Source organism: Oscarella lobularis, chromosome 12, assembly GCF_947507565.1.
Source record: "Oscarella lobularis chromosome 12, ooOscLobu1.1, whole genome shotgun sequence".
Lineage (NCBI taxonomy): Eukaryota > Metazoa > Porifera > Homoscleromorpha > Homosclerophorida > Oscarellidae > Oscarella > Oscarella lobularis.
Genome location: NC_089186.1, coordinates 2,695,086 through 2,717,016, shown reverse-complemented (window position 1 = coordinate 2,717,016; position 21,931 = coordinate 2,695,086). Strand labels below are relative to the sequence as shown.

At 44.5% G+C, this 21,931-nt stretch overlaps 7 protein-coding genes across 7 annotated transcripts; 3 read left to right on the top strand and 4 right to left on the bottom strand.

Annotated features, from left to right (window-relative positions):
• Positions 1-55: 55 nt before the first annotated feature.
• LOC136193717 (lactoperoxidase-like) lies at positions 56-3,291 on the bottom strand. Its single transcript, XM_065982668.1, has 4 exons — positions 3,132-3,291; positions 2,755-2,815; positions 485-2,686; positions 56-432 (listed from the first exon to the last, which is right to left on the bottom strand). Exons 2-4 carry the CDS (start codon positions 2,801-2,803, stop codon positions 251-253), a joined length of 2,433 nt encoding a protein of 810 aa, XP_065838740.1. The 5' UTR covers positions 2,804-2,815; positions 3,132-3,291; the 3' UTR covers positions 56-250.
• Positions 3,292-4,351: 1,060 nt separating this feature from the next.
• Positions 4,352-6,785, bottom strand: LOC136194024 (eosinophil peroxidase-like). Its single transcript, XM_065983030.1, has 2 exons — positions 4,613-6,785; positions 4,352-4,536 (listed from the first exon to the last, which is right to left on the bottom strand). The coding sequence occupies exons 1-2, from the start codon at positions 6,783-6,785 to the stop codon at positions 4,352-4,354; spliced, it is 2,358 nt and encodes a 785-aa protein (XP_065839102.1).
• A 912-nt stretch (positions 6,786-7,697) lies between these two features.
• Positions 7,698-14,015, top strand: LOC136193711 (uncharacterized). The gene is made up of 25 exons (XM_065982657.1): positions 7,698-8,041; positions 8,617-8,698; positions 8,879-8,984; positions 9,040-9,138; positions 9,267-9,363; positions 9,413-9,526; positions 9,580-9,807; positions 9,863-9,944; positions 9,991-10,159; positions 10,214-10,317; positions 10,368-10,503; positions 10,562-10,606; positions 10,660-10,736; positions 10,795-10,914; positions 10,974-11,047; positions 11,098-11,235; positions 11,296-11,427; positions 11,489-11,591; positions 11,650-11,837; positions 11,884-11,995; positions 12,127-12,356; positions 12,408-12,896; positions 13,068-13,376; positions 13,431-13,715; positions 13,764-14,015. Exons 1-25 carry the CDS (start codon positions 7,723-7,725, stop codon positions 13,841-13,843), a joined length of 3,918 nt encoding a protein of 1,305 aa, XP_065838729.1. The 5' UTR covers positions 7,698-7,722; the 3' UTR covers positions 13,844-14,015.
• Positions 14,016-14,177: 162 nt separating this feature from the next.
• LOC136193719 (cytoplasmic tRNA 2-thiolation protein 2-B-like) lies at positions 14,178-15,372 on the bottom strand. The gene has a single exon (XM_065982670.1). It carries the CDS (start codon positions 15,357-15,359, stop codon positions 14,205-14,207), a length of 1,155 nt encoding a protein of 384 aa, XP_065838742.1. The 5' UTR covers positions 15,360-15,372; the 3' UTR covers positions 14,178-14,204.
• A 2-nt stretch (positions 15,373-15,374) lies between these two features.
• Positions 15,375-16,015, top strand: LOC136193729 (E3 ubiquitin-protein ligase PPP1R11-like). The gene is made up of 3 exons (XM_065982681.1): positions 15,375-15,489; positions 15,536-15,641; positions 15,693-16,015. The coding sequence occupies exons 1-3, from the start codon at positions 15,406-15,408 to the stop codon at positions 15,806-15,808; spliced, it is 306 nt and encodes a 101-aa protein (XP_065838753.1). The 5' UTR covers positions 15,375-15,405; the 3' UTR covers positions 15,809-16,015.
• LOC136193720 (RIB43A-like with coiled-coils protein 2) lies at positions 15,806-17,561 on the bottom strand. The gene is made up of 11 exons (XM_065982671.1): positions 17,402-17,561; positions 17,265-17,346; positions 17,134-17,213; positions 16,986-17,084; positions 16,880-16,936; positions 16,677-16,835; positions 16,561-16,629; positions 16,374-16,513; positions 16,230-16,317; positions 16,017-16,183; positions 15,806-15,965 (listed from the first exon to the last, which is right to left on the bottom strand). The coding sequence occupies exons 1-11, from the start codon at positions 17,516-17,518 to the stop codon at positions 15,884-15,886; spliced, it is 1,140 nt and encodes a 379-aa protein (XP_065838743.1). The 5' UTR covers positions 17,519-17,561; the 3' UTR covers positions 15,806-15,883.
• A 208-nt stretch (positions 17,562-17,769) lies between these two features.
• Positions 17,770-21,911, top strand: LOC136193716 (signal transducer and activator of transcription 5B-like). The gene is made up of 24 exons (XM_065982666.1): positions 17,770-17,969; positions 18,167-18,260; positions 18,334-18,405; positions 18,459-18,548; positions 18,599-18,773; positions 18,824-18,954; positions 19,007-19,158; positions 19,210-19,261; positions 19,311-19,414; positions 19,465-19,533; positions 19,582-19,647; positions 19,708-19,755; positions 19,808-19,850; positions 19,897-19,950; positions 20,004-20,048; positions 20,116-20,196; positions 20,251-20,343; positions 20,395-20,539; positions 20,605-20,752; positions 20,805-21,011; positions 21,076-21,161; positions 21,214-21,277; positions 21,327-21,393; positions 21,444-21,911. The coding sequence occupies exons 1-24, from the start codon at positions 17,842-17,844 to the stop codon at positions 21,681-21,683; spliced, it is 2,454 nt and encodes an 817-aa protein (XP_065838738.1). The 5' UTR covers positions 17,770-17,841; the 3' UTR covers positions 21,684-21,911.
• The last annotated feature ends 20 nt before the right edge of the window (positions 21,912-21,931 follow it).

The window sequence follows — 21,931 nt, the reverse complement described above, 5'->3', positions numbered from 1 at the left end:
GGCTGCTGGAAGAGGAAGAAGAAGAAGAAGAAGAAGAAGAAGAAGAAGAAGAAGGTTTCATCAAATCAACATTTCATTCGTCACGTGGACAGACAAACAGACAGACATGTGCAAACACCTCACCTAAGAGCAGCAGCAACATGAACAAGAACGCACGTGAAACAACACGAAATAATAATAAGAATAAGTGACAATCAACGTCAACGTCAACGTCTCTTTTCCCGTCGTCACACGCCAGCGACGACAACGACTACAAGTCGTCGTGGAAACAGACGCGATGGGCGCTGCACTCGTCGCACGTGGAGGCGCAAATGTTCGGAACGTTAAACTTGGCCTTGAAGAAAGCGCCAATACTGTTGGAACCCGTGCAAGCGCCCAAGTATTTAAACAATTGGCAGGTGAATGGATGAGCGGTATCAACGCATCCCTTTCCTAGAAAGAAAGATAAAGAATTGATCATCGTCATCATGAGTGTTATGTTTACCGTCATTGGCCCACGGCGAGAGATCCAAGCACTTGCTTCCCTCTGTTTCGATGATTTTGGAACAGGGAAGACGTTGGTTTGAAGTGCCCGGTGGATAGGGTGTGGTGAGCGAATTGAGTGGCGAGTCTGGGAAACGGAAAGCCTGCGGTTGCACTGCCATCGTATTGAAATTATTTGCCGTTGAGCAGATGTACGTTGCCAAGGACGTCGCTTGAATGCTTTCGATTTGAGCCGGTGTGAGAACGGGAACAGGTGGTTTACTGGGATCAAAGATATTGACGTTGGGATTGAGATGGAAATATCGATCGCCGTCGCGGAAATGAAGCATTTGAACTGAAATAACGTAGGTGAAAGTAGGACCCAATTGACCTCCGTCTCTTTTGTCGGCAGGCAAGGCTGTTTCCATGGCTCTTTCGGAGAGACCTCCTACCCAGAGATCCACACGAGCCAACGTATTGAAACCGTAAATTGCGACGAGTTTCAAAAATTCGTTGGTGAGAAAAAGAGGAGATGGAATGGGCAATCCTTTTGATTTGTGAAAGTTGAAAGCTTGACTCAAGATGGTCAAATAGCCGGGCAATCCGTGATCGCGACCGCGTTGAATATTGAGCGAAGCGAGATCGAGACCGGGTCCACTTGGTTGACCTTTCTTGTCGACTTCTTCAAAGAGATGATTGTTTAATTCTTCGGAGATGAAACGATCGATTTGCTGCGAATTGCGATCAAGCAATCCTCGGAAATAATTATCGTACGATGCGTCAGGTTCAAAGCAGGAGAAATATCGCGCCGGTTGAAAGAATCCCTGTCGAAAATTAATTTCGCTGAGTGTTTTGTAGTTCTCATCGAGTCGGGCAAGTTGGTTACGAAGTTGACTGTGTCCCATACGATAGGCGGCGTGCGAGAATTCGTTTAAAGCGCCAGGATTGACAGTGGGATCGTATCCCTCATAGGGCTTAAAGATGGCCTTGAAAAGGAAACCGCCAATTAAATTGGGAAGATATTCGCTGAAGGTAATGTGTTGATTGACAGAAGCGACGATGCGACGAGCCTCATGGAAAAGACGATCTTGACCCCAGGAGGGATTCAATTTGGCGAGAATGCGCACAATTCGATTGTGTTCTCTCACCCACAGTGTGTGCATAAACGAGAGAAAGGGTTGCTCGGAAGCGCGCACGTCACCGGCTTGTAAACAGATTGGCAATTTTCCCATACAAGCCTCGTTTTCGAAATCGGGAATATTGAGAGGAAGAGCTTCGAAGCCTTCGCCGTCTTCAAGCGTTTTCAACAAAGCACCAGGTCCTGCATCAAGACTTACTCGAAGTTGTTCTTGTCGTTCTTGACTCGATCCGTAGACGTTGGAGGCGTCAATAAACGACGTCAATTCGTTAAATTGTTCGCGCGTAAAGAAGGCATTCAACTCGTCACTGGCAGCCGAACGTGTAAGTGGAATTTCTTTGCGTTGGAATATGTCTCCTTGATCAAACTGGGGATCACCGCTCGGAATGGGAATATTGAAGCAGTTTGCCGCAACTGCCTTGCTAGGAACGTCGCAATTGGAATTGGGCGTCGTCGGCGAAAGAGTGACGTCGTGATCGAGATATTGTCCCCATTGCATGAGAAGATAACTGTGATCGAAATCGTTATTTGCTACATCTCCGTGAAATGTCACCGAGATGTCGCGCGCACCGGGAAGTAAACGTCCGCCTCGAATTGTCGCGGGATTGCCGATTGGGACGCCGGATTCTTTACCTTTGTCGTAATCGGGTTTGGCGAGTCGTTCGAGCGACGCTTCCTGGGCTCCCCATTCGGGATGATTGACGTTGTTGCATCGTCCGTTTGCCGATTGAAATTCGATTCCGTCGAATGTATTTGTTGCTCGAACTTGCTCGCAGTCGGGAAGTTCTTCGTGTTCGGCTTCGGGCGCCGGTTCCAGCACGGCAAATATTTCTTCTACCATGCCGTCGGGATTCTCTCCATCCAATTTGTCCATTTCGCTTTTCGCCATGCTTTCGGCTTTCGCAACGAGTTCCATTCCTTTTGCGCATTTGATTGCGCCGCTCGGAGATATGGGATGAAATGCTTCGGCTATTTTTGCCGCTGTCATCGGTCCTTTGGCTTTGTCTATTTCGGCGCGGTTTGCGTCTATATAAGCCTTTACTTCTTCACACGTCGTCACTTTTTCGAGTGCACTCAGATCCATTCCTACAAGGAAAAGGAAACAAACGTTTGTCATTCATTGTTGCTACGGAGGATGTGTTGATTCTTCGTACCGCATGTCAGCGAAAGGACGAAAGAAACGAAAGCGACAAGGCGCAGCATCGTGGCGCGATACTAGATGGAAAGAGAGAGAAAATATTCGATTATGCGCGCTAATGCGGAAGCGCCAAAGCATTCCATCGGCGTTGGGACGGAAGTGTGCGTTGCCCCCGCCGCCTCGGAACGAACAAAGCGTTGCTACAAACACACTCTTTTTTCACCCTCCATCGTCTCGTACGTCGTTTTTCGAAACGACGGCGACGGAGAATCGTACATGCAGCGGCGCTATTGTCTACACGGCGGGATCTCTTTAGCGATGTAACTTTGCGTTTTTGGCCGCGCACACAAAGGAGGAGAATCGTCGATAGGGCCTTTCTTTATATACGTTTACCAATGGGACGTCTTCGATCGAGGAGTGCTTCTCTACGGCTCGATTTTCGTCGACGTCTGCGTCGTCGTCGTCGTCGTGTCCGGGCCGATTACGCGACTGACGTCTCGGCGCCTCGACTGGCCAGTTACATTCGAGGATTTTTGTTGACCTTTGGCTTCAGGCGTGTCGCAGGAAGCCGCACCCCGCGTTGGAATTTTCGCCATTTCTTCCCTTTTCACAAAATGCGACACTTCTTCGCTTCTCTTGCCGACAAAGTTGGAATATACGCCGTCTTTTTGTCGTCACCCGGCGGCTACTGGCTCGTTCGAAAGCCAAGCCTGCTAAGAATACATTATTGACTTTGTAAGCCAAACCGCGCCTCCCCTTTGAATAAGGGCCCGGGCGGCAACCGCTTCCTCTCCCTCTCCACTCTACTGGCTTCATCGATGAGGAAGAAGGGACTCATTTTTGAACACATGCCCTTCTCGGCTTTTTTCTCTTCTAAAGACTCCCTTCTTCGTCTTCTCTCTTCCTCGTCTGCACCACTTTCTATGCCACATTTGGCACAGTTTACCTTCTGGGCGTTGGGCGTTGCCGGAAAAGTCAATAACGAAGAACCCTTCAAAGGTGAAGGTCAGCAGGCAGGTTCATCCTTCCTCGATATATCATTTGAATCCTTTTTAGAGACTCGATCTATGAAAAGAAAAGCGCCGTTACATTCTTCTCACAGTACTCGTGCAGTACAATGCATGAGTTGACTGATGGACTACTGTTGATCGACCCACCTAATTGACTTGCATGAAGCCACTCTGCTGAGCTTCTTTTCCGTGTCTAAGACGAAGGTCAGGTCAAAGCTCATATGATTTCACGAGCCAATTCAGTTGACTTGAGCTCCGCACTCAAATAACAGTTCCAGGCTGGGTGGGCGTCAATATTACGCCCTACCGAAGAACTTGGCACCCAGGCATTTGAGGTCATATACAAAAAAAGAAAGAAAAAATCAAAGCAAGAAAAATAATATATATGAGAACATCACCTGCCTGCTGCAACTTCCGTCAATGAAGCGTCTCTTTCAGAAAGAAGATAGAGCAAAAAGTGAACAAAAATCTGCGTTTCATTGGTGACATAAAATACGGACGGAAGACGGACGGACGGAAGACGGACAAGAAATCAATAATAATAATAATAATAATAGTCATAAGTGACAATCAACGTCAAACTTGGTGGTGTTTTTCATTCGCTCACTGCAAGTCGTCCAAAGAACAGATGCGCTTGGCGTTGCAAATGCCGCACGTGGAGGCGCAAATGTCCGGAACGGAAAACCTGCTCTTCAAGGAAGCTCCAAGAGCACTTGAACCCGTGCAAGCGCCGAGGCGTCCCAATAATTTACAGATGATATAATGAGCTGTGTCAGTGCATCCTTTTCCTAAAAGAAGACGAAAGAGACGTGAATTGATTATGCATATGAATGGGATGAGTATCACTATCACTGTCATCTGTACCGTCATTGGCCCACGGCGAGAGATCCAAGCACTTGCTTCCCTCCATTTGGAATATCTGAGAACAGGGCTTACGTTCGTTTCGCGTGCCCGGTGGATAGGGAGTGGTGAGCGAATCGAGCGGCGATTGTGGGAAACGGAAAGCCTGCGGTTGCACTGCCATCGTATCCGGATTGTTGGCCGTCGAGCAGATGTACGTTGCCAAGGACGTCGCTTCAATACTTTCAATTTGAGCCGATGTGAGAACGGGAACAGGTGGTTTATTAGGATCAAAGACATTGAGGTTGGTATTGCGATAGAAGAATCGATCGCCGTCGCGGAAATGAAGCATTTGGATGCCAATGATGTAGGTGAATGTAGGACCTAATTGGCCGCCGTCTTGTTTGTCGTAAGGCAAAGCAGTTTCCATGGCTCTTTCGGCTAGACCTCCCACCCAGATGTCCATACGAGCAAACGTTTTCGGACCGTAAATCCTACAGAGTTTGACAAATTCGTCGGGGAGCATGAGAGGATGAGGAATAGGCAATCCCTTCGATGTAAGAAAGTTTATAGCTTGACTCAGCATGACTAAATAGGGAGGTAATCCGTGATCGCGACCACGTTGAATGTTGAGTGCGGCGAGATCGAAACCGGGTCCAGTTGGGATGCCTTTTTCGTCGACTTCTTCAAAAAGATGATTTGCCAATTCTTCGGAAATGAAACGATCGATTTGTTGCGAATTGCGACCAATCAAACCACGGAAGTAATTATCGTACGATGCGTGGTCTTCATATTCGGAAAAGTATCTCGCCGGTTGAAAGAATCCCTGTCGAAAAGTGATATTGCTCAGTAATTCGTAGTTCTCATCGAGTCGGGCAAGTAGGTTACGAAGTTGACTGTGTCCCATTCGATAGGCGGCATGCGAGAATTCGTTGAAAGCGCCCGGATTCGTCGTGGGCTCGTATCCCTGGTAGGGCGTAAAGATGGACTTGAAAATGAAGCCGCCAAGCAAATTGGGAAGATATTCGTCGAAGGTAATATGTTGATTAACAGAAGCGACAATGCGACGAGCCTCGAAGAAGAGACGATCTGGTCCCCACGTCGGATTCAATTTGATAAGGATTCGCACAATTCGATTGTGTTCTCTCACCCAAAGTGTATGCATAAATGAGAGAAAGGGTTGTTCAGAGGCGCGCACGTCACCGGCTTGTAAACAGAGGTACAATTCGCCCATGCAACACTCGTTTGGCAAGTTGGGAATTTGGAAAGGAAGAGCTTCTTTTCCTTCGCCGTCTTTGATCGTTTTCAAAAAAGGACCTGGTTCTCCAGAAATTTTTACTCGAAGATTTTCTTGTCGATCTTGATCCGAGCCGTAGACATTCGAAGAATCGATAAACGACGTCAATTCGTTAAATTGCTCGCGCGTGTGAAAGGCATTCAACTTTTCATCTGGAGCCGAACGTGTAAGCGGAATGAAGTCGCGTTCGAAACGGCGTCCTTTACCGAACTGAGGATCGTCAGAAAGAATGGGAATATTGAAACAATTGGGCGAATTTTCCTTTTCGCAGTCTACACCTGACACTGTCGGCGACAGAGTGACGTCGTGGTCGAGATATTGTCCCCATTGCATGAGAAGGTAACTGTGATCGTCATCGTCGTTTGCTTTATCTTCGTGAAATTCGATGGAGATAGAGCGCGCACCGGGAAGAAGCCTTCGAAGTCGAGTTCTAACGGGTTTGTTTATTCCAAATTTGTCGCGTTTTTTCCCGCCAACAACGTCCTCGTAATCGGGTTTGGCGAGTCGTTGGAGTGGCGCACCGTGAGCTCCCCACTCAGGATGATTGACATTGTTGCATCGTCCGTCTGATGATCGAAATTCTTTGCCATCGAATGTGTACGTACTTCGCACCACTTCGCAGCTTTCCGGTTCCTCTTCATTTTCCGCCTTTGGAACCGATTGAAGCAGGCCAAATATTACTTCGATGTTTGGTGGTCTCTCGGCGCCCAGTTTCCTTATCTCGCTCTTTATAATGTCTTCCGCCTTTTGAATGACTTTCATTCCTTTATCGCATTTGACCTGGCCGTCCGCAGATAAGGGATGAAATTTTTCAGCGATATAGGCCGACTTCATCTTCCTGCATTGTTCAGGAATTACGTTTTTGTCTACGAAATCTTTGACCTCCTTAATCGAAGTCATGTCGTTGACCGCACTCATATCCAATCCTATGCAGGTGGAAAAAAAGAAAACAAACGATTGTAGCATATATACACCACATCACATGACTTCCTATACCGACCGAATGTCAGCGAAACGACGAAAGAGGCGATGGAAACAATGCGCAGCAATTCCATAATCGATCCAATAAACAGTCTAAATTAATTAAAAGAAAAAAGATGCGTGACAATTGGACGCCAACGGGGAGAGCGGAAGCGTTTGTCGCCATCCGTGGTGGCACGCTTTTTTCGCGATCGTACGGTAATAATGGGTTTCTTCATTTTATATGGGATGCGCGGTGCACCGTCGTCACTACTATTACTGCTACAGCTCTAAGGCGTTCTCTTCTTCATATATAACTGGGTCTTTGGAGCGCCGGCAGGTGCTAGCTATAGTCCAAATGTTCTAACCTTCACAGCCGTTTCAGGTTGCAAATCTACAGTTCAACTGAATGTCGCCGAGTTATACGCGTCGTCGATGTTGCTGTCTCTGTGTCTATTACGCGACTGACGCCTCAGCGTCTCGACTGGCCAGTTAGGTTCCGAGTTGACCTTCAAGGGAGGTGACCACCTAGCTGTTTTGCCTTTTCTTTTTTCTTCGCTTCCTTATGTCTAATATTACTTCGATTAGTGATTCAATGGAGGCCCGGGGGCCGATTATTGGCTGTAACCAGACCCAACAGAAACAGAAGGCTTTTTCATCTACCATTTTTAGACACTCTGTTGAATAAGATTGACGCTACGTGCTGCTTACTCACTTTACAATGTATGGAGTAACTGATAAAACAACCTTTACTTTATTGCTTATATAATGCAAGAGGTCGAGCGGAAGAGGATGTACGCTTATGATAGGCAAATTGTAAATAATCATTCTCTAGTTTAATAACTACGATGTCCGGGCATTGCAAAATGCGTCACCAATGTCGTCACACGACGCGCGTTACACGATTACCCACGAATCCCACAATGCGCGTTCTTGCGCGTTCCGTTCTCCTCCCACTGTCATTCTCGGCCGCGTTTTCATAAACATTGACAGTTGGTCTCATCGAAACCACTCCTCCGACGCGACAGACGAAGCCGACGCTCTCTCTCGCACTCGCACGAGGGAGAAAGAACCGATTTTCGTCATGACGTCGTCTTCGCACAGCGTGCGATTAGCCGCCTTCCTTATCTACACCACCGCAGCCCTAGCCATCAAACGCACGCCTCAATGCGAGAAATCGACGGAGAGAAGCGTCGGTGAGAAGCGTAGAATAGAGTTAGACAACGAAATCAGACAGATGAGCGAGACAGACACCGACAACCGTGTTACCCCCTCTGTTTTATCAATAAAATGAACGAGAGGTGGAGCCGATCGCCTCTTCGACGAATGACGCCATATAAACGGGCACAAAATCGACGTCCTTGTAGCGAATGACGCGATAGTCTAGTGTGTAGCGAGGCGGGGGAGTAACGTTCCCTTAGGGCGCACGTCGCTGTTTCGACTCCAGCGCGATCACGCGCTTTTTTTCTACGCCTATTTCTCTTTCTCGCACGCCGGCGAATCGATTCCTTTGTCTCTTCCCTTCCCAAACGAATCCGTACATAGGAAAAGCACGTTCGTTTCGAATCTAACCCAATAGAACGATCGCGATCGCGTCACCCGGCGCGTGGGGGGAGGAGGAAAAGCGATTTTCGCCTCGACGTCCTAGCCTAAACGACTCGAACTCGATCCGAGCGTTAGTAGCGTAATAGGGCCCGTTAGCGTGTCGCCGAATCATCGCGTCGAATAATTGCGGGTTCCTGTTTTTTATTGGGATTCTTTTTTGGCATAGAATGGACAGGCGCGCTATCGATCGATCGCATTGGACGCGTGCTTCTCGATCCGGATACGGGGCGAATCATCGTTGGAGCGAGGTTCGATTCCACGCGCGTGTGCGTTCGTTTTTTTTTTTTGCATGGAGAGTTCGATTAGTGGTGGTACAAGTTCGTTAGTATTCGTTCCCTTTACGTCGAATCGAATCCGCGAGAAGCTCGATAAATGACGAGAACGCGCCGCGCCAAAGTTGCGGTCTCTCCTCATTTTTCCCTTTCTAGGAATCGTCTAGTCGAATACGCGTTCGATTTAACGGGGCCGCTCGTCGAAAAGCGCAGCGATCCAACGAAAAACGAACGCGACGTGTGCAGCGTCGACTATCCGCACGTAACTATGGGAGCGAGTCGACGCGCGCGCGCGCGCGTTCACTCTCTCACTCTAGGCGCTATGCGAGGACTACAACCAAGTGCTACTCCTCGCCAGAAACGCTCTCCTCGCCTGCGGAACAGGCGCAGGGCATCCCTACTGCACGTGGAGAAGCGTAAGGAAGATAGTTTTCCTTAGAGAAATTGCGCACGCGTAATCGATACGTTCGTGTCGCGTTTCGCGCGCGATATGTTTGCACAAGTGGGGGCCCTACTCTACCCTGTTTTTTTCTCACACGCATAGCGTTCCGATCTCGAAGAGATAAGCGAACCCTTTTCAAGCAACAAATTGATATCAGTAGACCCCGACATTTCGACGTCAGCCGCAATCGACACAAACGGTAAAAAGCACTCACTTCAAAATTAATTTTTTTCTTAATTGATATTCAGATTTGAGCATTTATACGGGAAGTCAACGCAACAATAAAAATAACCCGTCAATCGTTCGTCGAAAACCGGATAACACATACCGAAGCACATTCGAACGAGACGATCTCCTAATCAGTATAAAATCAATAAAATATACCTACCTATATAATCGACCTTCTTCTCTCAAGATCCTCACTTTATCTCGGCGTTTCCCTTTGACCAATGGATGTATTTTCTCTACAGAGAAGACCCCGCGAAAATGAAAGTCGGAAATAATCAAAATGGAAAAATTTCGCGCGTGGCACGCATCTGTTTGGACGACGCTGGAGTCGACGCCGACCCGCGAAAATTTCATAGTTTTGTCAAGGCGCAAATTGCCTGTCGAAAATCCAATACATTCAACTTTGGAGAACTCAGTGAGAAGAAAAAAAGATAAATACATTATGTATGTATTTATTGATTTTCTCTCAGTCGACGCTGTGAATTTTTTTGGAACGTGGGGATCCGATACGACGCCTCGATTAAGAATGTTTGCTATTTTTTCACCACCAAAGTGAAAAATCAATAATAATAATAAAAATATTTATTTTTTCTTTTAGAAATCTTACAGCTGGAGGCGCACTTTGCGTCTATTCCTACGAAGAAGACTACATTTCGCCTCGCTTAGGAGGCGAAGGAAACATGAGAACCGTTTTCGACGGATCTTATTTCTATCGCGACGACCCAAACTCAATGTGGCAAGAAAAGAAATCAGATCGGCATTTTGACGTCAATAGAGCGCAAAAATTAATTATATATATTATATATATATATCTTTTGTAGTGTTTGGATAAGAGACCGATGAACGAAGCTGTACGCGTCGTTTTAATGAAGGAAACAATTACGCAAATAACTGAAGAACCGTCTGTGTTTATAGAATCTGAGAGGTAATCACGTGACACTTAATCGCTCTTTTTTTATTTATTTTTTCTTTTAGATTTACTAGTATAGCGATTGATGGTGTTAAGAATGTGAATGGACTTGATGCCGTTGTCTTTGTTGCTACGGAACGAGGCAACGTTCTCAAGTTTGGTTTTCGAAACGGAAAATCGTTTCTCATTGAAAAGATGCTAGTACCTAAAAATATATAATTAAAACCTCATTCATGTATTAATTATTTAATTTTCGAAGATCTCTCAATCAGGAATCAAACAACTCATACTTAATCCATCCAAGGTAAAAACGCCAAGCACAATAATCATAAGTATTATTTATTAATAATAATCAAGGGGATCTTCTATTCGGTAAATAATTCCATAGTTCTAAGTTTTCCCATGTACACGTGCAGTCGCTTTGAGACGTGCAGGTAAGAACGCGCGCGCGCTAACCCTGGGACGTTTTTCCTCTGACGTATTTTCTCTCAGTGATTGCCTCAAAGAAAATGATCCCTATTGTGGCTGGTGCACAAGTGGCGAGTCAAGAAACCAGACAGATAGCGAAGCAACATGCATGACAAGAGCTGAATGTAATCGACGCCAATCCAAGTAAGCGTGGGGGGAGGGCCCCCTTTCACCTTTCTTCAAAAACTCACTTGCTCTTCTAGTCTTCGTTATAAAATCAATTATTTACCCAGTGACGGTGTCCCTTCCGGCATCTACTGCCGCGCTGCTGATTCACGTACGGGACTTTCTGTTTCTATGGAAACGAGAGTGTGAGATTTAATTTAGTGCCGGAAGTGAAAATGAAGGATCCGCCTGATCGAATTGTAGCAGATCAACACGTGACGCTCACGTGCGTGGCTTCAGGCATGCCACCACCCAATCTAGTTCGCTGGGAAAAAGACAGAGTTCCTCTTCATCCAATGGGTTGGATGACATCCAGCTCCCGGATATCCATATCATCTTTTTTTCTCTTCTCTCCCTTAGATTTTGGCTTGCAAAGTTTCAGCAATTCCATCACTCTTCGAGACGTAACAAGTCGCACTTCCGGTCACTACACGTGCGTATATAAAAATAGAGAGGGTTATGGATCTGACACGAAAGAAGTCTACGTACAAAGTAAGAGAAAAAAACCCCACCACAACCACGTAGAAAATCTAAACCCTTGTCCCGTCCCCAGCACGAGCACAGATTGTACAGGGCCCCCAAAACACTAAAGCAATAAAAGATCAAATGGCTATATTTTACTGTGACGTCCTAGGCGATCCTCTACCCGACATCAGGTATAAATAAATAAATAAATAAATAAATAAATAAATAAATAATGTATTTTTTATTAAGATGGCAATATCGATGTAAGAATAAGGTTCGACTATGTCCATTACCTCCCGGGGTGATGAGCGTAAACGACGGTCAAATGTTAATAATAACAAAAAGCAACGAAACGACAGAAGGCAAATATCGATGTAGCGCAAGCAACGACTTAGACACGACCATACCCAGTCCCTGGGCCCAACTCACAGTATTATGTATGTAATAAATAAATACATCAATAGATAATGACGTCATTGCCAGATCCTCCTTGGCTCAAGGAAGAGAGTCGAAAGAAGGAATATTTTGTGGAAGTTGGAGGTAAAGTGAAGCTCTATTGTTCAGCAGGCGGAAATCCTCGTCCGACGGTCACGTGGTAAGTTCTATGCGCAAGCGATTAAATTATTTTGATTTGCATGCGACCGCGCGACACCTGCTCCTATAGATTCGATATTCTAATTGCTCTTAATTCTATTAGTCCCAATAGTGTTTGCTCTCCTTATACAGGTTTCATAATGGAAAGCCTGTCCCTTTGCGTGCGAAGCATCTCAAGTCGTGGTCCGACAGTCTGGAAGACGCTACGATATTACCACGCATTTCCAATCGTTTCTATTTGAAAAAAATCGGTCACGTGGAAATTTCCGACGCTCGTTTTTCAGACGAAGGCACGTGGGAATGTCGCGGAGCGAATAGCGCCGGAAAATCGATACTCAATCGAGTAATTCTCAAAGTAAAACGTAAGTATCTAAGATTAATTATTTATTTATTTATTTATTTTTTGTTGATAGGAAATTTTCGCGAGAAGCCCGATCTTCTCGTAACGCCGACAAATTTGACGGTTTCTGACGGCGAAAAAGCGGAATTTCGATGCAAACCCAAAGGCGGAATGGCCGACAATGCCACTGTAATTTGGCTAAAACGCAATCGCGATACGCAACTCCTAACAGAAATTCAAGAAGTCGACGGCCCAACGACATACGTCACAAAGAGAAACACGCTTCTCTTTCACAGTGTGGATAAAGGCGATAGAGGAGAATACGTTTGTCAAGGAGGAGGCATCAAAAAAACCGTCTATTTGAGCGTAATTGATGATACTAATGACTTGGTTCACAGTACGAAATTGAAGTTTATGTGCGCTGCGGTTCCCGGGTCGAAGAAAGCGCCCGTTCAATTTCTAGCTGCCGAAATGACAACGTATTACGATATGTTCAACAAGCAAAAATCGTTGACTTGCTCAACGAAATCAAACAAAGAAACGACGAAATTAAAAATAAAAAGTAATTAGTGACGTAACCCTAAAAGGCGACGCAGCGTAACGTAGCCTAACTCCTAATATGGTCAATGATGTCACAATGGCAAGCGGCCAATCAAGAGAAGCGTTCTTACGTTGCGTTGCGTTGCCTTAGAGACACAGACTAATATTAATGAAACGAGTTATTTTCTTTTAGATTTGCCTATTGTTACTGAATCGCCGCCCGCTGTTCTCCTAACGTCATACGGCTCCCAAGTGATTCTTTTCTGCGAGGCAATATGCGACAATCCGTCTGAATACAAAGTCTTGTGGACGAGAAACGGTAAGGAAATCATGGAACAAAACAGCCACTTCACCATCGAAACAACGGGATGCCGTTCTCAACTCACGTGGATTCCAAAAAGAAACAACGACAACAACGAAAATGATAATGATACAAAGTTCGTATGTTGGTTTCGTAGTAGAGATCGTTTTGGAGTCGTTTCAAGTCGAACGGGCGTCGTAGGTAAGCTTTCTCTGCCTCTTGTAGCGTGGAATCGGGAATCTGTTTCTTTCGTAGTGCTTTCGAATAAGTCTCCTCTAAAGAAAATCGTTTTCTTTGTCGCTAGAGGCGACAATTTGACTGTCGGTTGTCCTTTGGAGCCTTCCGGTTCAAATTCGCCCACGTGGGAAAACTACACGGACGAGGTAAAGGAAAGCAAGGATTTGGATTGCAAGAGACGCGCCGAGTGCGAAAGCAACTTCTTTCGTCTTGAAAATGTACAACGAAAGGATACGAAATATTTCTATTCGTGTTGGTATGAGGCAAATAGAAGAGGAAGAGTGGATATCAAGTTTATTGACAGTAAGACCCCTTCCCTCTCCAATAAATAATATTAATTTTCTCTTGCAGAGGGGATGCTTAGAGACACGACTCACTACTTAAAGGCGAATGGCTGGAATTGGCAATGGCAAGTAGAGCCTCAAAACTAGACTAGAGAAATCAACTAAGGGGAATACGGACCCACCTAAATAATTTCTACTTACGTACTTCATAAACGCCGCTCTGCACTCCTCAGATACTATTTCTATATATTATTGGGTTTTTCTAGATAAAAATGATTAGATATCTCTATACGGCAAGAAAATCTTTGATTTGAGTTCACATCCGTCTTCTCTTCGCGCGCGCTCGCACACATCGGTACGTTCCCGTATGTTATAGGGTAAACGGCTTTTCGCCGTTTTTGGCCAAAAAAGGCGTTACCCTACAATGTACGGGAATGTTGTAAATCGAAATGCCCGTATAATAACCATCACAACGTAGCTATTCTTTATTTATTGCTTTATTTAATTTCTATAGCAAAAAGTCTTCGATTTGAGCTCGCATTGAAATTCGCCTCTGACGTTTTTCCATCTCTTCTCGCGCAAATATTGGCAGAACAATCTCCGTCTCCTTCACATCCTTCACAATGAGTTTACAGGCGTAGCACAAGTGCGCTAGCACCGTCGAAACAGTCGTCTTCTTTTGGCAAGTACAACTACTTCCTCCACAAACTTTCTCAGAATCTGACTGTATGGGTGCTCCACATAGGATACAAGTGGCTATTACCTTATCATCAGTCTCTTTTAATAGTTTATTTCCTGTTCTATACACAGCATTTACAGTCGAAGGAAAATCAGCTTGAAGAGCCGTCAAGAACGCTTCCGTTAGACGACCAATACTTGCCTTGAATTGACAAGCAAAATCAAGCGAAGGAACGGCAATCGTAGTCACTCGATTAATATAATTAAAATAGCCAATCTCTTTAGCAGAGACTTCAATCATGGGTCGAACAAACGCGACGTCATCTCCAGGGAGACGACTACAAATTCCTAAAGCCGCCAAAGACCCTCTACCTTGCGCAATACCCGAAATAAGATTAACGGCCGCTCTAGTCGAACTGTGCCCAAGTAAAACGGCTCGATACCCGTATTTCCGGGCCGTTTCCTCATAGAGGCGATAACGCAAATTTTCGAGCATTGCCTCTTTCGCGCTAAGTGACGTCATTGATTCAAAAAGTGACGTCATCGCTTCCGGTGTGGGAAAAGCGTTCGCCATGGAAACGACGTGAATGGGACATTTTTTTTCGTCGCGCAACGTCGTCGCTTCGACGACTTTTTTCATCATATCGTTTAAATCTTCGATTATCAATATCCCGTATTCGATATCGAGAGTTCGTTTTCTCGATGACGATTTCAGTTCGGTTTGGAGTAAGTGCAGCATTGCGCTCGACGAGGGACCCCCGCTTATCGCCACGAGTACCTTCGAGCCGTGAGCTATCGCTTTCGATTTCGCGAGCGCGGAGCGAAATTTGTGCGCGACGTATTCTTCGAAGCATTCGGGGCAGAGAGGATCTCGTAGTCGGCAGACGATGCGAGCGGCGTTCGCTCGTCGACACTTCATGCACGCGCGTCCAAGCGAAGTCGATTCGACTCGCTTTTCCACTTCTTCTTCTACGACGTCGCACATGTTGCTTGTAACGTACGGGACGTTTTTTTGTTAGCGTGCGAGCCCGATGGCGACTTCGCAACAAGCGGATTGTTCCAGTCCGACAAAGACGGAGGTTCTCTATTCTCCTCCGCCGCCGCCGTCGCCTCCGGTATCTGCTGAAGTTATTTTCTAAGCCAAACGTAACGTTTCGTTAGATTCTCGTACTCAAGCTTCGCAAAACGAAGCCGAAATCATCGAAAAAAGTCGTTTGGCACGAAAGCGCCATCGACAACGAAGACATGGGCAAAAAGAAGTCCAAATGTAAGCATTCGAACCTAAAAACGACGCGTTGTCTCAGCGAAAACACTCCAGGTTGTTGCATCTATCAAAAACCGCGAAAATTCAACGAATCCGATTCGGAAAGCGACGATGATTCATCCGATTGCGACGAATGCCACGGAAACACCTACGAACCGCCACCAAAATAGACAGAAGCTTTTTATTTCTATTCAAAATCCGCAAAAAAAGAAAAAACGCAAAGTCCCGTATTTCCTCTTTGTCTTTTAACGAGTTGTTGTATTGAATTGAGCGAAATAGGCGTCCGTCGGTCGATTCGTGTAAACTGCCTTTTCAAGTACTTCCAGTCTAAACACAATAATGACGTCATATTTAAGACCCGTATGTTTCTCTAGAGACTTTTGTTTCTGTTCTTCCGCGAGTTTTTGATTCTCCAACATCAGTTCCCTTGCCAACTGCTTCTTCGTTTTCTCGACTTTTCTCTCCAGTAAAAGTCCGCTGTGAGCCGTACGCAAGGCCTGTTGTTCGTACTCAATTTCCTTACGTTTCTCTAGCGATTTTAATCTCTATAACAAGATATTGATTATATATTATTTCTAATTAAAATTCTACTTCTTTTTCTTCCATCTGCATTAATTGAATTTGTCTAATTTCAGCAACTTGTTGAGGACTCATTCCCTTCCAACGATCAGAGATGACTCTAAAAGTGTGGGTGGGCGTGTCTATATAGGGATCTCTCTATCTCTCTATATGTACCTTCCAGGTCCAAGGGCACTTTGAGCTCCCACTGGATTCTCTGTGAGGAAATCCCCCTGAATGTGATTGGCCAATTCAGTGAAATTATTATCTTCTTCCTGCGTTTTTTCGAGTCGTCGTTTCGCTTCCGTTTCCTGAGCCTATAAACCAATAGAAGATAAATAAATAAATAAACAGATTTGATTACAAGAGCAAGATTGAGTTCTTTTGTAGCCAAATTAATCGCCTGGCGACACTGCACTTCCGCTTCAGCCAACTACAAGAAAAAATCATATTGATTTATTTATCTTTAATGATATTTACCTCTTGGGCTTTCTGATCCATTTCTAAGGCTTTCTTATCATACATTCGATCAGCAAACGTCTGCTCTTGCTTCAGAAATTCTTTCTCGGCAATTTGCTGTCGATACCATTCGCGCGCTTGCTCCTGTTGCATTTTAACGCGATCCACGTGACTCAAATCCTAAATCAATAATTAACCCAGTCACGTGACCTATTTATATCTACCTCTCCTTGTAGCTTTTGAATGCTTGATACTGTGGATCGAGGATCGTCGTCGTTAACCTCATTAAAATTAATTAGGTTAATTAATTAATTATTTATTTTTATTTACTCGCGCTGGTTTGTCTTTTTTCTTCGATTCCGGATCGTTCAAGTCGAATTCGCGTCGCGTTTCGAATCCCTGATTCGTTTTGCGAAAATCGTTCAACGCCTTGAGAAAATCGGCTATTCAAAGGTGGAAAATGGCTCGAAAAACGTACATGATTGAGTTTTTTCATGTCCGTTTCCTTGCGAGCGTCGAGCAATTGAACAATTTGGTCGTTTCGCGTCATATCGGAGGCTAGAGCGAAGCGATTAGCGCGCGTTCGCTCGTAAAACGATTTTTTCTCACCAAACGCTTCGTTTCGATACTTCTCCTCGCTTTCGATAGCTCTCCTTTCTTTCACTTGAACGCTGAGTGCGTCCAAGTCCACCTAAAGACGACGAAATCGTCGAAAAATGCGAGATGACTTTATTATTTCGTCGTACGCCGATCTGGCGAACTCTCGCGTCGAATATTCGACTTCGGCGTTGCTCTTCGGCAATTCGACGCCGTTCGCGAGCTGCTGCTTCGCGCGAATCGATTGGAAGATCGAGTTTGTGCATCCGTGTGTATCGGCAGTATGATGATCTCCTAGCAACGTGAGCACGTGGTCGAAAACGTCATAACGAGACCTCATTCATTCATTCATAGCTTGCTGCGATTGGTTCCTAGTGTTTTCCTACAAGAAAAGTTCTTTGTTCAGCCTACTCAAAATATTCTACGTAAGCAAAGACCCGCCACTGTTCATTTTTAATTTTTTTCCTTCCAGCCCGGATGTCGACCACTACGCGCAAGCGCAAGCGCAAGAAACTCACGTTCCCGTTTTTTCCGATCGCCTCAATAGAAAGCAGCAGCGTCATATCTCGCCTTCGTGAGCCGCGCGAACATGTCCCTCTGGCAGCGCACACAGCAGCTAGGCAGCGCCGTCCTTCGGCAAATCAACGCTCTATACGGGCCCCATTTCCCCATCGAAGTCCGACACTATTTCTCCGCTTGGCTCGAATCTCAGCCATGGTAAGCGAACGCGAACCCTAATAGAACGAAAACGAAGTCTCCGCGTACGCGTACGAGGGTGGGGAAGGGCGGACGGGCGATCGGAATGCGAAAATGAGCGTCGTAGACGTTCTCAATGAAGCGACGCGACGCGCGCGAATGACACAGCCACTACCACGCCCATTTCACTACTCGCTTGCCTTTCTCTCCCCCTATAGGGATCAAATGGATCCCGACAATCCGGCGCATGTTCCCCCAGCGAAAATCGTCGTCGAAGCTCTTATAGGGCATTTGGAGGCAAAAGCGCAAGAGGTCCAAGCGAAAAATCGACGAAAAAATAAAGGGGCCCCTCCCCTCTTTTTTTTTTAAATTGTTTTCTCTCTAGTTGGCTCAACAGGGGCGTGAAGACACCTTCTTCCTTCGATTTCGATTTGAAGAAATCGCTCAACACTTCCGGGTAAGACCACGTGCATTTAATTAATTATTTAATTATTGATTATATTATATAAGGTTATGTATGTTCGAGATCCTTTGTCTCTCGTCCGAATCGTACGTCATTGTCTCGCTACAGAGTTGCAATTGGCTGAACAAAGCGAAGCCGTAATTGAATTCAAATTTTAATTTTTAGATGTTTTGAATTTTTTTCTTAGGGTGCATCCGGGTCTTCTGGTCAGCTGAGCGACTCGGCTCTCGTTCAACAACAAATCATGAAAGCTTTCGACGAAAATTCCCTGATGACACAAGACACGGAAGTCATATTGAAACAATTGCAACAATCCCAAGAATCCTTCCTAATTCAATATCAAGAAATGTGTAGACTTCAAGGTAAAATCGATAAATAATATCTGATTATTTGTCACACCACGTGAACGTAGCCATGGTACAAAAAATGCAAAATCACCCGGATGAGAACTATAGAAAACAACAAGAGCCTTATGCTAAGAAGAAAATGGAAATGGAAGTTCTCCTGTCACGTGAGGCGGAGAGTTTACTTGAAAAAAGAGGCGTAAGAAATCCAATTAAAATAAAATAATTAATCTCTTATCTTCCTCTAAAAGGGTCTAGTTGAGAAATTCCAAAATAATTTGAAATTGTTGAACACGTTGCAACATTTGATTGTAGACGAAGAATTGGTGAAATGGAGAAGATCCCAACAATTGGCCGGAAGTGGGGGCTCACAGCCGGGACCTCTAGACATTCTGCAGTCATGGTAACCAAAATAATTAACCAAAAATAAATATTTATTTTTTCTATTTATAAGGTGTGAATATTTGGCTGAATTTATTTGGAGAAATCGACAGCAAATACGACAGGTATTTGGAATTCTTATACGTTTTTGACATGAAATTAAATTTTGTTTAGGTTGAAATGTTGAATGCTCAACTTCCCATGCAACGTCCTGGCTCCGGATTGATGGACGAATTGACGCAGAATGTGTCTAGTTCACTCTCTGCTTTGGTCACAAGGCAAGAGAACAAAAATCAATAATTAATTAATTAATCAATCAATTTTCTAGTACTTTTGTGATTGAAAAACAACCGCCTCAAGTTCTAAAAACCCAGACAAAATTCATGGCGTCAGTCAGGTGACATGAATCAAAATTTTTCAATTAAAAATTCTAATAACTGAATAGGTTACTGGTTGGCGGAAAATTAAACGTGCACATGAATCCCCCGGAAGTAATAGTGAACATAGTAAAGTAAGAAAATAATATGACGTCATTAAAGATCTTCTTTACATATGGGTTTTGATTAATTAGTGAGAAACAGGCGAGAGATTTGCTTAGCAACAAAGTAGGCGACCCAAGGTAAAAAAAGAAACACTTAGTGCTACATATCAATGATTAATTAAAATAATAGACTTGAAAGTCAAACAAGCGGAGACATAATTAATAATAGACGAGTGGGTTAATTAGTTAATTTGTATTGATTTTAATGAGCCAATTTAGGTGATGGAATATCATCAAGCGTCTGGAACGCTCAACGTCACATTCAGAAACATGGTATCACGTGACGGAATTAAATACCCACTTATATATTTTTTATCTCTTTTTAGCAATTGAAAAAAATCAAGCGACCTGACAAGAAAGGAGCGGAAGTTGTAAGTGTAGCTAAATAGGTTGCTAGCAGGTGTGCAACGCGTTCTATATGTATCTACTTTCCTTGAGGCGGTCACTGAAGAAAAATTCACTTTGCTTTTCACATCGCGCTTTAGCATTGGCGGAGGCGAACTCTTCTTCGCCGTCAGAGTACGCACATAAATACTATTGGCATTTTCGTCACGTGATTATCTTCTTTTTAAGACGATTTCACTTCCGGTTGTTGTCGTCGTCCATGGCAACCAATTGCCCAATGCCGAAGCGACAATTCTATGGGATAATTTCTTCTCTGAAGCCGTACATGAAAATTTTCCAATAATTTAGGTTTAATTATGACGTTTCTCTTAGTCGAGGGTCCCCTTTCACGTTCCTGATCACGTTCCCTGGAGCATGGCTAGTCAGGCTTTGAACGCTCGATTCACAATGTCCAATATGCGCGAATTATCCGCCGATAATCTCGAATACTTAAGCCAAAAAGCTCTCCACTCCGCACGTACGCTTTCACCCACTCCAAATAAAAATTTTTAATTAAAATATTTTTTTAATTAATTGTGTTAGCATCCGCTGAGGATCAGAATTCGCGAGTTCTCTCTTGGCAAGCGTTTAACAAAGACCAACTTCCCGGTCGAAATTTCACATTTTGGGAATGGTTCTACGGAATCATGGATCTCGTACGACGTCACTTACTCGGTCCATGGCAAGACGGGTAAGAAAAAAAACAATTTATCCGCCCCAAATTTATTGATTTTTCTCCCTAGATTAATTCTTGGTTTCGTGACGAAGCAACAGGCTCAAGAACTCCTTCAAAGTCGTCCACCCGGAACGTTTCTCCTTCGTTTTAGCGACTCTGAAGTGGGCGGAGTGACGGTGGCTTGGGTCGCAGATAACGATCAAGGAGAACGTCAAGTGTGGAATCTACAGCCGTGGTGGGCAAAAGACTTTGCTATACGTTCTCTAGCAGACAGGTAAGACACCTCCTTTATTAGATATACAATTAAGATGAGATTATGTGTCTTTTTTTTCTATTAGAATTCATGATCTTCCACAATTGCAATTTCTTTATCCAGATATTCCCAAGAATACAGCGTTTGGTCAATATTATAATCCATTGCAAGGTGAGATCACTTTCTGACGTCACTTTTTCCTACGTGACATGTGACATTGAAGTTGATTCGAATTCTAAAAATACCGACTACGTTTCGACGATTCTTTCAGTCACAATTCCCGGAGGGTAATTAATTAATTAAATAATTAAAATTATTCTATAGTACTTATTTCAGTTCTGGTGGCGGAAGTTCTGTTGCCACAACGGAGAGCGTTGCAACACCGGCATCACAATCTTCCGTTGTAATTAAATACCTTAATTAATTAGTAATTATTTTCTATTTTAATTTTAGGATTTGCTTAAAATCGAAGCGAATAAAGCAGCGGTTCGTGACAGCGCCGAAATGACGCAGGCGTTCTTTAACACTTCTCTGAGTCCCCAAAGTGCCGGAAGTATCCAAAGCCCCGAAGGCGGAAGTGCCATTGGAACGGGCGACATTGAGGCAATGATGGACTTTCCCGCCGCTTTTTCAAGTGGATCTGCGCCCACTGATATCAATGAATTCTTTCAAAATTTCCAAAGATCCTCGTGAAGTAGGCTAATTTCTTATTTCTCCCTCGGAAAACATTCTTGCCTGCGCCGAGAAAAGAACGCACGCTAAAGGGGTACACTTGTAGAGTAGATGGACACACATCAACGTTTTTTGCCTTATTATCCTTTTTCCCTTTGTTCTTCAGGACCCTATTTTAGAATACGCTTTCTGTACATTAACTTCTTTTTGTCCGCTAGCTCCTTCTTTTAATTAATTATTAGATTTGTCCTTCGTGCGCATGCGCATCA